We start from the raw sequence: 17,314 nt of genomic DNA on the forward strand, positions 1-17,314 counted from the left end.
ACCGGTACCTAACAATGTATACAAGTTAATTCAAAATGGCTCATAGACCTAAATGTAAAACCTAAAATTATAAAGATTTTAGAAAAGACACAGGAGAAAAATCTTTGTGACCTTGAGTTAGGCCATGATTTCTTAGATATGATACCAAAAGCGTAAGGCATAAAAGGACAAAAGTGGATAAATGAATTCATCAAAAATAAAAACTTCTGCCCAGCAAAAGAACTTTTAAGAGTCTGAAAAAACAAGCCACAGACTGGAAAAATGTATTTGTAAAACACATATCTGAGAGAAGACTTTATATTAAGGATATATAATCAAAATTCAGTAACAAGAAAACAAAAACCCAATGACATAATATTACATACCCATTAGAATGTCTTTAATTTAAAAGGCTGACAATACAAAGTGTTGGAGAGAATGTGGAGAAAATGGAACAATCTCAAAGTGGAACACAAACATTGCTGGTGAGAAGATAAAATGGTCATGCCACTGTGGTAAATCATTTGGCAGTATATCACCTACCAATGAGGACACCACATATGGGCTCTGCCACAACTATTCAACTCTGTTTTTGTAGTGAAAAAAAGGGTCATACACAATACATAAATGAATGAGTGTGGCTGTGCTCTAATAAAACTTTACATTATTAAAACTTTACTTACAGAGACAAAAATTTGAATTTCATGTGCTTTTCATATGTTCCTAAGTATTATTCTTTCGATTTTTTTCAACCATGTAAAAATATAAAAGGCATTCTTAGCTTATGAGTCATATGAAAACAGTTGACAAACTGGATTTGGCCTGCAGACCATCATTTTCCAATTCCTGCTATACATGCATGAAGTTTCTTATGATAAACACAGGTACTTCATGCAGTCTTCAGAAGGCTTTTTTATAATCTGAACTACATATTTAACCACAGATATTTCTAGAATGCTATTGATGCTCAAGGAATGTTAAACAATAGAGTCTTCAACTTAAAGCCCAAGAGTCTGGAAAAAAAATAATAATAGAGTCTTCCTTAGGTATACCATACAAGGTGTACTAGTAATTTTGGTTGGGCATGGTGGCTCACACCTGTAATCCCAGCACTCTGGGAGGCTCAGGTGGGAGGATTGCTTGAGTCCAGGAGTTTGAAAGGAGCCTGGGCAACATAGTGAGACCCCCCATCTCTACAAAAAATAAGTTAAAAAATTAGCTGGCATGGTGGTGCACGCCTGTGGTCCTAGGTACTTGGGAGACTGAGATGGGATGATCACTTGAGCCCAGGAAATCTAGGCTGCAGTGAGCTGTAACTTTGTCACTGCACTCCAGCCTGGGTGACAGAGAAAAACCCTGTCTGAAAAAAAATTCAAAATAAAAACCAAAGTATACTAGTAATTCTCTAGACATTTTCCCTTCAATTTTTCATTGCAAATTAATCACCATGTTATAAAAGAAAAAGAAAACCCCAACTCATCATCTGAGAACATACATTTTAGTTCAGTATGAGATTCAGAGTAATAAACAGTATATACATACATTTTAGTTCAGTATGAGATTCAGAGTAATAAACAGTATATAAATACTCATATACTTATAAAATATAAATCTATAAATATACAACCATAATATCAAGATTCCATGTTCAGATGTTTTTAAATTGAAAATATATCTTTTTTCTTTATATCATAAGAGGAATTAATGGGTCAAAGAAAACTTATTTAGCTTCAAGATAAGTACGATGGTTTTTGTTCCCAAATGTGTCAGTGTGTCTGCTTCTATCTCAGTGTTAGAAGTAATTTCCTAGTAGAATTCTCTTCAATGGCATTTGACTTCAGTTTCCAAAGAGTAACTTACTTTAATGTGATGCACACCATTCACTTTTCCAATCTGCTGCTCAATGGTCCAAACACAGGAATTGCAAGTCATACCCTCAACAGAAATGGTAACAGAATTCACACCCATATTTGGATCCATTTTGATTTCTTCTTTACATTCCTGTTAGAAACAATAAACTCATTAATTTCAACCATGCAAATAATCTTTCCTCAACCTTTCCCCCACCTCCCCAATTAAAAATATGCTAGTTTCTTAAGTATCATGTTTAAAAAATTAAAATATGCTAGTAATAAAATACGGTAAACATTCTTCTTGCTTAGAAAAAAAATTCTTATCACCTTTGATGAAGTAAAAAAAATGTTGTTTCTTTGGCTATGCTAACTAAAAATAAAAATTCCAATACTTTAATACAAGTAACTAGACTTCATAGAGTGCTTTCCTGATTACTAAGGTTTCCCATAAATAATCTCATTTAACATCTCCAAGTAGAAATTCAGAACTAACCAAAAATGCCCCAAATCCTTATAATGGCCAACGAAGTCTCACATGATTTGTCATGCCTGTCCCCCTCAAATTTACCTGGCCTCCTCTTCTACCACTCACCAAATCCCTCTCTGTGCCAGTCATACTGGCCTCCTGACTGTTCCTTATGCAAGGATGACTCCTACCTCAAAGCCTTTGTTTTAGCTATTCTCTTGCTTTGGGACTTTCTTCTTCCAGATAACTTCTTGGCTAAGTTCTTTGTCTCCAAGTCTTTGCTCAAATTTAACCTTAATAAGGACTATGTTGATCACCCTATTTAAAACTGCAACCTACATCCCTTCCACACAAACATACTCTGATTCCCCTTACCTCTTTTTCTTTCGTTTTCATAGAACTTAACACCTTCTAACATACTCCATAATTTGCTTATTTATTCTGTTTATTGCTTATTATCTGTCTTCCTGTGGTGGCTTTAAAATATGTCCACAAATTATTTGCAACTCCTTCCCTCAAGAGGTGGATTTTAACCCTTTCCCCTTCAGTGTGGCCTGAACTTAATGACTTGTTTCTAATGAATAGACTAAGGTAGAAGTGATAAGGTGTGATTTCCAACACTAGGTCATAAAAAACATTGCAAGAGGGGAAAAAAGTGTTGTGGTTTCCTCCTTGTCCTCTCTCCTGAATCATGCAATCTGGGGTAAGCCACCTACCATATATGAAGACATACAAGCAGCCTTGTGGAGAGATGCATACGGCAAGAAACTGAGGCCTCATGTCAAAAACCAGCAAAGACCTAAGGCCTCCCGCCAATAGCCTGGTAAGTGAACCGTCTTGAAAACTGCTCCTTCAGACCCAAATTAAACTTAAACTACTGCAGCCCCAGACACCATATTGACTACAACTTCGAGATACCTTGAGCCAGAACCACCCATCTAAGCTGTTCCCAAATTTTTGAGTAATAGGAAATGTTAGATAATAAATGCTTGTTGCTTTAAGCCACTAAATTTTGGGGTAATTTGTTCCACTGCAATAATTAAGTAATATACTTCCCACTAGAATAAAAACTCCATGAAGACAGGGCTCTGTTTTTTCATTGATATTAGGCTGAACCACATGAAATCAAAATAATCAAACACTGGTAATTTCACATAAATCAATCTAATATAGCCCATGGAAACAGTGGTTTCTCTGGTGAGGGAAAATGAGTGGTTAGGGAATAAGGGTGGGAAAAAGAATTTTCAGTGTATAACCTTTTGTACCTTTTACTTCAAATAGTATAAAAAGTATTACTGTATCATTTTAGTTTTGCTGAGCTCAGAGAAACTTTAACAGAAAATGCTGCTGAACCATACCCGCTGATACTAACAAAGCAAGATGATTAATGGACTCTTGTAACTTCTCCAACTAGTTTCTGTGGAGCTTTAAACAATTAGACCACCCATTCTGTGGTATTATGTTATAGAAGCCTGAACTAAAACATATACATTCTTTTAAAAATTGGGATATAATTCACATGCTATAAAATTCAGCCTTTTAACCTGCAGAATGGGAGACAATTTTTGCAATCTACCCATCTGACAAAGGTCTAAAATCCAGAATTTACAGGGAACTTACACAAATTTCCAAGAAATAAAACAACCCCATCAAAAAGTAGGCAAAGGATATGAACAGACACTTCTCAAAAGAAGACATTTATGCGGACAAGAAACATGAAAAAAAGCTCAACATCACAGATCATCAGAGAAATGCAAATCAAAACCACAATGAGATACCATCTCACACCAGTAAGAATGGCAATTATTAAAAAGTCAGGAAACAACAGATGCTGGTGAGGGTGTGGAGAAATACGAAAGCTTTTACACTGTTGGTGGGAATGTAAATTAGTTCAACCATTGTGGAAGATAGTATGGCGATTTCTCAAGGATCTAGAATCAGAAATACCATTTGAGGCAGCAATCTCATTACTGGGTATATACCCAAAGAAATATAAATCATTCTATGATAAAGACACATGCACATGTATGTTTATTGCAGCACTATTTACAATAGCAAAGACTTGGAACCAACCCAAATGCCCATCAATAATAGACTAGATAAAGAAAATGTGGTACATATACACCATGGAATACTATGCAGCCATGAAAAAGAATCAAATCATGTCCTTTGCAGGGATATGAATGAAGCTGGAAGCCATCATCCTCACCAGACTAACACAGGAACAGAAAACCAAATACCGCATGTTCTCTCTCATAAGTGGGAGTTGAACAATGAGAACACATGGACACAGAGAGGGGAACAACATACACCAGGGCCTGTTGGGGGGTGGGGAGTAACAGGAGGAAACTTAAAGGATAGGTCAATAGGTGCAGCAAACCACCATGGCACACGTATACATATGTAACAAAGCTGCAGGTTCTGCACATGTATCTTGGTTTTTTTTAGAAGAAACTTTTTTTTAAATCAGCCTTTTAAGGTATATAGTTCAGCAGTTTTTAGTATATTCACAAGGATGTGCAACCATAATGACTATGTAGTTGCGGAATACTTTCATTTCTCCAAAAAGAAATCCTATGCCCATTAGCAACACTCCCCATTCCTCCCTACTCACAGCCTCTGGAAAACGCTAATTTATTTCCTATCTCTATGGATTTGCCTATATGGTCATTTCATATAAATGGATTCACTCAATATATGTCCTTGTGTGTATGGATTCTTTCACGTAGCATAATGTTTTCAAGGTACATCGATGTGTAAAATGTATTGGCATTCCATTCTTTTCACTTTCTTGATGGTGTCCATTGAATCACAAAAGCTTTTAACTTGTGAAGTCCAATTTATCTTTTTTCTTTAGTTAGTGTTTTTGGTGTCATATCTAAGAAACCATTGCCACATTCAAAGTTATGAAGATTTACTGCTATGATTTCTTCTAAGAGTCTTTGTAGTTTTGGCTCTTATATTTAGGTCTTTAATACATTTTCAGTTAATTGTTATACACGGTGTATGGTAAAGATCCAACATACGTTGTTTTACATGTGGATGCCCTGTTTTCCCAACACCATTTTTAAAACATTCTTGAGATGTAGTTCACATATTACATAATTCACACATTTAAAGTGTAGAATTCAATAGTTGTTAGTATATTCACAGACATGTGCAACCATCACCACAGGCAATTTCAGAACATTTTCATCACCTAAATAAAAACCAAAACATACCCCTTAGCTATCACTCATCACCTGCTAAGCCATCCGTCCTAGGCAACTGCTAATCTACTTTGTTTGCATAGATTTTCCTCTTCTGGACATTTCATATGAATGGAATCATGTAATATGTGGTCTTTTGTGACTGACTTCTTTCATATAGCATGTTTTCAGTGTTCATGTTACAACACATATCAGTACATCATTCCTTTTTGTGGCTGAATAATATTCCACTGCACAGGTAATACCATATTTTATCTATGTGTCAGTTGATGAACACTTGGGTTGTTTCCATCTTTTGGCATTACAAATAATGCTGCTATAAACATTCATGTAGAAACTTTTGTGTTTTCATATCTCTTTGGTAATACCTAAGAGTACACTTGCTGGGTCATATAATAACTCTATGTTTAGTTGTTTGAGGATCTGTCAGACTGTTTTGCAAAGTGACTGTACCATTTACACTCCCCATCAGCAGTATATGAGGGCTTCAATTGTTCCACCTCCAATACTTATTATCTGACTTTTTTATTCTAGACATTCTAGCAGGTGTGAAGTGGTATCTCATTGTGGTTTTGATTCACATTTCTCTGATTACTAATGATGTCAAGCATCTTTTCATGTGCATATTTGCTATTTCTATATCTCTGAAGAAATGTTTATTACAGTACTCTATCCAATTTTTAATAAGGTTGTTTTGTTGTTGTTGTTGAGTTGTAAGAGTTCTTTATATTCTTGGATATTAATCCCTTATTAGATATATGACTTTCAAATACTTTCTCCTATCCAGTTGGTTGTCTTCCATTCTTTTTTTTTTTAGAAGTAAAATTTGCTTTTAATTATAATTTATTTTGTACATTTTTAAAATTGCAATTTTCAGGACATGTAGGAAAAATATTTTTCCTGATACTGAAATAAGCATTTCTTTGCTATAAAAATCACACCTTATATGTGATCTTTAACTTTAAAAAAAAAAGGTCCAGGCTGGACACAGTGGCTCACGCCTGTAATCCCAGCACTTTGGGAGGCCAAGGCGGGCAGATCACGAAGTCAAGAGATCGAGATCATCCTGACCAACATAGTGAAACCCCGTCTCTACTAAAAATACAAAAAAAATAGCTGGGCATGGTGTTGCGCGCCTGTAGTCCCAGCTACTCAGGAGGCTGAGGCAGGAGAATTGCTTGAACCCAGGAGGCGGAGGTTGCAGTGAGCTGAGATTGCACCACTGTACTGCAGCCTGGCACCTGGCGACGGAGCGAGACTCTGTCTCGAAAAAAAAAAAAAAAAGGGAGGGGTCCAGAACTAGACTTAATATGCTAAACAAAACTATTCTTTGCCCATCCATGGCCTTTCATTGCACCATTGTGGAGCTTCAGAATATCATGCTATACAAATCTCCATATCTACAAATTAAGATGTCATATCAAAGATATCCAGAAGTTACATATGCTAGAGAATTAGTTGGCTTGATCACTGACACATAACACAAACCACCAAAAACCAACAGAAGATACAAAACAAGCAAAATAGAACATTGTCACTAAGGTCAAATAATATAAAAACAATCACATTATTTAAATTTGATGTATTGGAAGCAAAGTAACTTAGAATTATGTAAATAACCTGTAAAGCTCCCAAAGTCATAGTACAGAGCCATAAATCTGATAAGGCACTTTGAAGACAGCAATCAAACATATAAAAATACCAAAAACAAAAAATATTAACTGTAAAAGCAGTAATCATGGAAATAGGGAAAAAAAATTCTGTTTTCTAGACAGTCTTTCATTTTCTGAAATAAAGACTTTAAAAAAAAATCATAGAAGGACAAAAATATTTATCACATTTTTAAAAGCTATTGTCAAAGTTCAAATCTCTGTGAAAAAGATAACATTTTTCTTCAAGTCAACAAAGGCCCAATTCATACATTTTTTAGAGACAAAACTATAGTCTTCATGCTAAATATAGGAAGAAAAATACCTTTTTATTATGTTAGTCACCTCTTTTATTCAATAAACCTTTAGTGAGTGCTGTGTGACACTGTTTTAGGTGCAGGGGTATTGAAGTAAATAAGACAATCATTTGCTCTAGAGAACTTAGCTTAATGGAGCTGGAACTACCTTTGGCAACCTTAAAGTTACCTCCCTTGGTCCATAAGATGAAGCTCAACTTCAAACTCTACCATACTTGGCATCTTGTTGCACAACAAATAATGGTCCACCTAATTTGCCACTGGTAGCACCGTGGCACAATTAATATTAACTACTGATATAATTAAATTTCATAAAGGATTCTATGAAAGTTTTAAGGGCAGCCGGGCATGGTGGCTAACACCTGTAATCCCAGCACTTTGGGAAGCTGAGGCAGGTGGATCACCTGAGGTCAGGAGTTCAAGACCAACCTGGCCAACATAGTGAAACCCCATCTCTACTAAAAATACAAAAAAAAATTAGCTGGGTGTGGTGGCAGGCGCCTGTAATCCCAGCTACTAGGGAGGCTGAGGCAAGAGAATTGCTAGAACCCAGGAGGTGGAGGTTGCAGTGAGCCAAGATCGCGCCATTGCACTCCAGCCTGGGCAACAAGAGTGATACTCCATCTCAAAAAACAAAAATAAATAAATAAATACATAAATACATAAATAAGAAAGTTTAAAGGGCAGAAAGTAAGAATAAACAAGTACTGGTCAACATCAAAAATAGCATCAGTATTCTGCTTTTACAAAAGTCAAGAGAACCAAGTAAAATTTCACTCTGAGGATATAGATAACTGCTAGAAATTATCCTATATATGTGGCACATGTGAAATGATCACATATGAGGAAGTATGAATTATTACACAGTCAGTATCAAACAACTAAGCATACAAATCAATTGTCAGGTTTCCAAGAATCACAGCCTTCTTTCAAAAGGTCCTGTCATGTTTTAGGAAACGTGCATTTTCTGTACATTTGACGGCAAGCTCTTTCACTTGAGCTGATACTGTAGATGTGGCTTCAAGAAGTTTAGTTAATGAAAATGCTGCGTCTCAGATCTGCAACTCCACTTCCTTCAGCAGGTCTACTGTTCGGCCACTGCTCCTGCTTAAAACTGGCCAGCCTAAACTCACAGCAATGCCCAGGGAAGATGCTGAAAAGGGGTCTAAAGATAAGGGAGAAGAGAGAGAAAGAAGGGCTGTGAAGAAACTCCTAACTCCTCAGGGTCAGCCACAGGGAAAGGCTGGTGTTAACGGTGGAGGGTGTCCAGGTTCTTGACATTTTAAAGAATTGGACAAAACACACAAACAAAGCAAGGAAGGAATGAAGGGATTTATTGAAAATGAAAGTACACTCCACAGTGTGGGAGCAGGCCTGACCACAGGGGCTGAAAAGGCCCTCTTACAGAGTTGTTGTGAGTTTAAATACCCTCTACTTGGAGTACACCCTATGTAAAAGGGGAGGATGAAGTAAAGTTACAAAGTCATTTACTTGGCCTATGCTCTATGGAGGAGATATTTCCTGTCATAGCTGAAGTGTGAATCAGCCTTATGTTCCTGCCTACAGACCCTATTTTCCAGTCTCACTGGGATGGAAGAATCCAACCAGAGCAGCCAAACCATCTTTCAGCCGCTTTTACCCAAAGCCTCCATTCTCTTGATAGTGTCCTTTTGTATATAATTTTTCTGGTCTGAAGAAGTCCAATTTAACTATTCAGGACCCTCACAAGGTTCACATATTGCATTTGGTTATTATGTCTCTTTTATCTCATTTAATCTAGAATAGCTCCTTCAATATCTCTTTTCCCCCATGAAGTGACTTTTTGAAGGTCAGTTGTCTTAACATCCAGTGTATCTTCTTTTTAAAATATAAACTCTTTTTTGATAATTAGGGGGTTGATACTTGGAATTTTATCTCTTAATACCTACATAAGGTATGTTACTACAAGAGAACAAAAGCCCAGATTGGACAGGAAAGGCAGGTTTGGGAGTAAAGGACAAATAGGATGAGTTCAGGTGGAGAGTCCAAGATGGAGTACTTAAGGCAAGCATGAAGGTATTAGGGACCCAGGAGGGGTCAGTGGGAAACAATACAAGGGTATAAAAATGGAAGTAGAAGAATGTCTAAAACAAACAGATCCTATCAAAATTTTATCTAAGGATGGTCCTGAGCCTAAAAAAGGACACTCTTCCTTATTCTTCTTGTAGCATTTGGCTATGGGTCAAATGGGGCTTTTGAGGCCTGATCTAGCAGGATTACCAAAGTTGACCACATCATTTTATGGGAAAACATCGAATTCAACAAACAGAATTGGCAATAAACTTTTAGAATAGAACACCTTTGGTAGATGAAGGCTAGTTTATCTGTTTAAGAATGTAAGATTGAAATACAGTTTTATTATAGGGTATGTTCCAGACCAAAGTACTGGACTATCTCTCAGGCTTACTGAGGACCTGATAGAGACCAGTTAGGCAGAGAGGCACTGGATAATTCACCCAGGGAGTAGGTATTGAGGAGTCTACAATGTGTGAGCACAAATAAAAATTACATTAATAAAGCCACTTTTCCCACTACATCTTAATGTAAGTAATATCAGCTTTTAATATATATTTCTTTCTGCTTTCATAATTCACCTGCATTGTTTTTTTCAAAACTCTACTTAAATTGGACTTTACACACAAAACCTGAGGAATTCCATCTCACTCTCACTACTCTACTACATGTACACACAACTCTAATTGACTTTGTTATATATGTTATGTCCATCTTTTTCATTTTAAATGTCTTAAAGGTAGGTACAAAACCAGGAATATCTTTTGTAACATCCCATTGCATTTAGCAAAATGACTCAGAAAACAGAGTAAGATCATAAACAGTTTCATATGGTACAGAAAAAAATGTAGGCTTCCAGGAAACCACAGTATCAAAGAGACAAATTTGGCATGCAGCTATTAGTGATGAGTGACTCTGAGAACAAGAGCATCCAACAACACTGAGAGGAATAATTTCAAGTTATTAATGTATTTTGAGCCACTCCCTAAGCACAGATGGTAATCACCATCAGTAATACCATTTTCTAAGAGGAAGAACAATATTATGACTAGATGATCATCTCTGGTTTGGAAACAGAAACTACAGAAATTGAGTACAAAACATGGCACATATGAAGTCTGATTGTTCAAAACCACTTTTTTTTAAATTATACTTTAAGTTCTGGGGTGCATGTACAGATCGTGCAGGTTTGTTATACAGGTATGCACATGCCATGGTGGTTTGCTGCATCCATGCCCTGTCATCTACATTAGGCATTTCTCCTAATGTTATCTCTACTCAATCCCCCCACCCCTTGCTATCCGTCCCCTAGCCCTCCCACCACCCAACAGGCCCCAGTGTGTGATGTTCCCCTCCCTGAGTCCATGTGTTCTCACTGTTCAACATTCACTTATGAGTGAGAACATGCGGTGCTTGGTTTTCTGTTCTTGTGTCAGTTTGCTGAGAATGATGGTTTCCAGCTTCATCCACGTCACTGCAAAGGACATGAATGCATCCTTTTCATGGCTGCATAGTATTCCATGGTGTATATGTGCCACATTTTCTTTATCTAGTCTATCATTGATGGGCATTTGGGTTGGTTCCAAGTCTTTGCTATTGTAAACAGTGCCACAATAAAATTACATGTGTAGGTGTCTTTATAATTGAATGTTTTATAATCCTTTGGGTATATACCCAGTAATGTGATTGCTGGGTCAAATGGAATTTCTATTTCTAGATCCTTGAGGAATCGCCACACTGTCTTCCACAATGGTTGAACTAATTTACACTCCCACCAACAGTGTAAAAGTGTTCCTATTTCTCCACATCCTCTCCAGCATCTGTTGTCTCCAGATTTTTTAATGATTGCCATTCTAACTGGTGTGAGATGGTATCTCAATGTGGTTTTGATTTGCATTTCTCTAATGACCAGTGATGATAAGCTTTTTTTCATGTTTGTTGGCTGCATAAGTGTTTTCTTTTGAGAAGTGTCTGTTCAAATCTTTTGCCCACTTTTTGATGGGGTTGTTTTTTTCTTCTAAATTTGTTTAAGTTCTTTGTAGATTCTGGTTATTAGCCCTTTGTCAGATGGGTAGATTGCAAAAATTTTTCCCATTCTGTTGGTCAAAACCACTTCTTAAAGCTGGTCACAGAAGCTCAAATATCATTCTAAAATTCCCCTAAAATAATTAGTACTTATAATTTGGGAAAGGCTCCTGTATTCTCAATAAATTATCATGCAGTAAGATTTAATTTTTTTTAAATTTGATTTGTTTTGTTTTGTTTTCTTGCGATGGAGTCTCACTCTGTTGCCCAGACTGGAGTGCAGTGACACAATCTCAGCTCACTGCAACCTCTGCCTCCCAGGTTCAAGTGATTCTCCTGCCTCAGCCTCCTGAGTAGCTGGGACTAAAAGCACATGCCACCAGGCCTGGCTAATTTTTGTATTTTTAGTAGAGATGAGGTTTCACCATGTTGGCCAGGCTGGTCTCAAACTCCTGACCTCAAGTGATTCACCCGCCTCAGCCTCCCAAAGTGTAGAGATTATAGGCGTGAGCTACCACGCCCAGCCTTAATTCTTTTTTGGATACGACTCTATCTGCATAATTTGTGATCCTTGTGGTAATCAAGGAAATTCAAATTAAAACCACAATGAATATAATGCACCTCCACCAGGTAGATAAAAATCTCAAAATCTGACAATACCAAGTGTTGGTGAGAATGTGGAGAAACAGGATTTCTCTTGCTCCATTGGTTAGAGTGTAAATTAGTACAATTATGGAAACTGCTTTGTGATAGCTGAATATGCATATACTAAAACTCAACATTTTCTCTCCTAAGCATACTACCATAGACAGAATCTCACACATGTACACAAGGAAAGAAGAACAAAAATGCTCATTGCAATAGTGTTGGTAATAGTTAAAACTTTGGAAATAATCTAGATGTCCATCAACAAGAAAATTAAAAAATTGGTTGTGGTATATTTATAATGAAACATGATATAGAAGTTAAAATGAATGAACTACAATTGCAATTCTCACTGAGAGAAGGGGTGACGTCACCACCAACAGGACATTTCACAATGTCTGGAGACACTTATGGTTGTCACAACTCAGAGTGCAGTAAGGGATTACTACTGGCATCTAGTGGATAAAGACCATGGATATTGCCAATTACCCTGTAATGGACAAGAAAGCCCCTCACAACAGAATTATCTGGCCCCAAATGTCAATAGCACTGAGACTGAGAAACCCTGAGGTAGAGCTAGGAGTAGCAACAAGGATACATCCCATAAACATAGTTGAGAAAAAAAAGTTTCAGAAGGATATCATATTGTCCGTGTTTGCAGGTGGCATGATCTTACATACAGAAAACCCTAAAGAATCTACTAAAAAAAAGAACTAAAAAATGAATTCAGTAAAGTCACAGGATACAAAGTCAACTTAATAAAATCAGTAGTGTTTCTATATGCTAATAGCAAACCACCTGAAAAAAATCAAAAAACAATTCCATTTACAATTGCTATTAAAAAAAAAAGATACTTAGGAATAAACTTAACCAAGGAGGTGAAAGATCTCTACACTAAAAGCTATAAAACACTGGCCGGGTGTGGTGGCTCATGCCTGTAACTCCAGTGCTTTGGGAGGCCAAGGCGAGCAGATCACCTGAGGTCAGGAGTTCGAGACCAGCCTGGACAACATGATGAAACCCCATCTCTACTAAAAATACAAAATTAGCTGGGCATGGTGGTGCAAGCCTGTAATCCCAGCTACGTGGGAGACTGAGGCAGGAGAATCACCTGAACCTGGGTGGCAGAGGTTGCAGTGAGCTGAGATCCTGCCATTGCACTCCAGCCTGGGTAACAGAGTGAGACTCTGTCTCAAAATAAGTAAGTAAGTAAATAAATAAATAAATAAATAAATATAAATCATTGATGAAAGAAATTGAAGAAGACACAAACAAATGAAAAGCTATCCCATGTTATGGACTGGAAGAATATTGTTAAAATGGCCATACCACCCAACGTGATCTACAGATTTAATGCAATCCTTATAAAAATATCAATGAGAGTCTTCACATAGGAAAAAACTACCCTAAAATTCATATGGAATGACAAAAGTCCCCAAAAGGCCAAAGCAATATGAAGCAAAAAGAAAAAAGCTGGAGGCATCACACTACCTGACTTCAAAATATGCTACAAGGCTATAGTAATCAAAACAGCATAGTATTGGTATAAAAACAAGTATACAGACAATGGAACAGAACAGAGCCCTAAAATAAATTCATGTACCTGCAGTCACCTGATTTTCAAAAAAAAGTGCTAAGAACACTGTTAGTCCATTTTTGCATTGCTATAAGGAAATACCTGAGACTGGGCAATTCAAAAAAAGAGAATTTATTTGGGTTCATGGTTATACAGGCTGTACAAAAGCATGGTGCTGGCATCTGCTTCGTGTGAGAGTCTCAGGAAGCTTACAATTATGGCAGAGGCAAAGGGACTCCAGCATGTCACATGGTGAGAGAATGAGCAAGAGAGAAAAGGGAGAGCTCCCAGAATATTTTAAACCAGATTTCTCCTTCCTGTAAAAGACAGCGAAAGAAAACCCACTAGATCTCACTTATCACCAAGGAGATGATGCCAAACCATCAACCCCCATGATCCAATCACCTCCCACAAGTCCCATCTCCAACACTGGGAATCACATTTCAACATGAGATTTGGAAGGGACAAACATCCAAACCATATCAAACACATACAGTTCTCTTCAATAAACGGTGCTGAGAAAATTGAATGGCCACATGCAGAAGAATGAGACTAGACCCCTACCTCTCACCATATACAAAAATCTACTCAAAATGGATTGAATGCTTAAATGTAAAATCTGAAACTATGAAACTACAAGAAGAAAACATACAGGAAATGCTTTACAACATTGGGCTTAGCAAGGAATTTTTGAATGGACCACAAAAGCACAGACAACGAAAGCAAAAGTAGACAAATGAGATTACATAGAACTGAAAAGCTTTTGCACAGCAAAGGAAACAATTAACAAAGTGAAGAGACAATCTACAGAATGGAAGAAAATATTTACAAACTATACATTTATCAAGGGGTTAATATCCAGAATATATAAACAACTTAATGACAACAAAGTAACCCGACTAAAAAATAGGCAAGAGACTTTAATAGACATTTCTCAAAAGAAGACATACAAACAGCCAACAAGCACATGAAAAAACACTCAACATCACTAATTGTGTTAGGCCACTCTTGTATTGCTATAAAGAAATACCTGGCCAGATACAGTGGCTCACACTTATAATCTCACCACTTTGGGATGCTAAAGCAGGCAGAATGTTTGAGCCCTCTGGAGTTTGAGATAAGCCTGAGCAACATGGCAAAACTCAGTCTCTACAAAAAATACGAAAATTAGCCAGGTTTGTTGGCACACACCTGTATTCCCAGCTACCTGGGAGGCTGAGGTGGAAGGATCACTTAAGCCCAGGAGGTCAAGGCTGCAGTGAGCTGTGATAAGGCCACTGCACTCCAGCCTAGGTGAAAGAGCAAGACCCTGTGTCAATTTAAAAAAAAGAAAGAAATACCTGAGACTGGATAACTAATAAAGAAAAGAGGTTTTACTGACTCCCAGTTCTGCAAGCTGTATAAGCATGGTGTCGGTATCTGCTCAGCTTCCAGTGAAGCCTCAGGAAGCTTTTGTTCATGATAGAAGGTGATGTGGGAGCAAGAGAGAGAGAACAGGAGGTGCCACACACTTTTAAACAACCAGATCTCATGTGAACTCACTTATTACCAAGGGGATGATGCGAAGCCATTCATGAGGGATATGCCCCCATGTTCCAAACACTTCCCACTAGGCTCCACCTCCAACACTGGGGATTACATTTCCACATGAGATTTGGCCAGGACACAGATCCAATCCATACCACTGACCACCAGGAAAATGCAAATGAAAACCACAAGGAGATATCGACTCACTCCAATTAGAATGATTATTATCAAAATAAGAAAAGAAAAGGGGGTGCTGATGATATGGAGAAAAGGGAACACTTATACACAGTTGGTGGGATTGTAAATTAGTATAGCCTGTATGAGAAACAGTATAGTGATTCCTCATAAAAGTAAAAATTGAACTACCATATGATCCAGCAATCCCACTACTATTTATTGAAAGGAAATGAAATTAGTATGTTGAAGAGATTAACTGCATTGTCATGTTTATTGCAGCACTATTTACAATAGCCAAAATATGGAATCAATCCATGTCCAACAATGGATAAATGGATAAACAAAACATGGTGTATATATATACATGTAATACTATTTAGCCATAAAAAAGAATAAAATTCTGCCATCTGTAAAAACATGAATGGAACTGAAAGACATCATGTTAAGTGAAATAAGCCAGACACAGAAAGACAAATACCACATGATCTTGCTCATGTGGAATTTAAAAAAGAAAAAAAGTTGATGTCAAAGAGTAGAACAGTGGTTACAGAGACTGGAGAGGGAAGGAGGGAAAGAAATTGGTAAATGGGTACTAAGTCACATTTAGACAGAAGGAATACATTCTGGAGTTTTTATTGCACAGTAGGGTGCGGATGGTTAACAGTAAGGTATTGTACATTACAAAATAGCTAGATGAGAGGCTTTTGAATGTTCTCATCACAAAGAAATAATAAATGTATGAGGTGATAGATATGCTAAATACTCTGATTTGATCATTGTACAACATGTAGATGTTTCAAAACATCAAACTGTACCCCATAAATATGAATACTTGTGATAGTTTGAAACCATCTAATACATTTTAAAAATATGCAAGATAAAATAAAACAATATTCATAAATAAAAAATGAAATAAAATGTTGACATTATATCTAAAAAAAGGATTAAAAGGTTTAAAAACATAAAACAATGTTATACATTGTTTTTGTATGCACACATATATAGTTGTGATAGTAAAAATATAAAAATGTGCACAGACATGATAAACTCCGAATTCAAGAGATTGAGGTGGAGAGAGGAGTGACTGGAGAGGAGAACAAAAGGGAAATGCAACTATATATTTCATGTTTAACTTCTTAGGCTGGGTAGTGAATATACAGGTATGTTATAGGACTCCCTATACTCTTTGTAGGCCTAAATTATTTCATCTCATAAAGCTAGCTCATTTTAATGGGAAATGAAAAAGAAAAAAATATAGGAAGTGTGCAGAAATTAACAGAAAAGTTACTGAAACTGAAATAATTCAATAAGTAAAACCAATGATATATATGTTCCACCACACATAAACAGCCCAAATAACCCATTTTATTTATACCAAGGCTATAAAACATGCCTATTTTATTAAATAAATAGATGATTTCTAGCTATGCAAATAACATTCAACTAGTGGCCTTCAAGGTATCTATAACATATTTCCAGATCAATTAATTTTTTCCTACTCATTTGCTTTTATTTATTTAAAATCACTACCACCTCTAAAATGAAAACAGAAGAGGAAAGCATTAGCTTCTCCATTATTTTATATAATGCATCTCCTTTTTCTAAATTGTATAAACCTTTAAAATGAAAATTAATCTTAATACTTAACCTGTTTCCAAAATACTGAGTGTCTAATTTCTTTCATCAAACGACCAGCATTATATAAACAGAGGACTAAGATTCCAGATGAAACAGCTAGAGTAGACAGGTGTATGTTTTTAAAATAACAGTGCTTGCTGGATGTGGTGGCTCACACCTGTAATCCCAGCACTTTGACAGGATGAGGCGGGCAGGTCATGA

General features: G+C 36.7%; 1 protein-coding gene and 1 pseudogene across 10 annotated transcripts in view; both read right to left on the minus strand.

Annotated features, from left to right (window-relative positions):
• ATP7A (ATPase copper transporting alpha) overlaps positions 1 to 17,314 on the minus strand; it is a 173,039-nt gene that overhangs the window by 100,388 nt on the left and 55,337 nt on the right. For 9 of the 10 annotated variants that reach the window (XM_064362902.1, XM_012455754.2, XM_012455756.2 and 6 more), the window contains one exon: positions 1,840 to 1,980. In XM_064362902.1, the coding sequence (XP_064218972.1) occupies positions 1,840 to 1,959 (120 nt within the window). In that variant the 5' untranslated portion in view covers positions 1,960 to 1,980. Of the gene's footprint in view, positions 1 to 1,839; positions 1,981 to 17,314 lie in introns of those variants that run through there. The other variant, XM_012455757.2, reaches the window with a different exon arrangement.
• LOC105719572 (renal cancer differentiation gene 1 protein-like) lies at positions 8,368 to 9,095 on the minus strand (annotated as a pseudogene).

The sequence above is a fragment of the Aotus nancymaae genome, unplaced genomic scaffold (genome assembly GCF_030222135.1).
Source record: "Aotus nancymaae isolate 86718 unplaced genomic scaffold, 86718_ANA_hifiasm-v0.15.2.pri h1tg000004l, whole genome shotgun sequence".
Lineage (NCBI taxonomy): Eukaryota > Metazoa > Chordata > Mammalia > Primates > Aotidae > Aotus > Aotus nancymaae.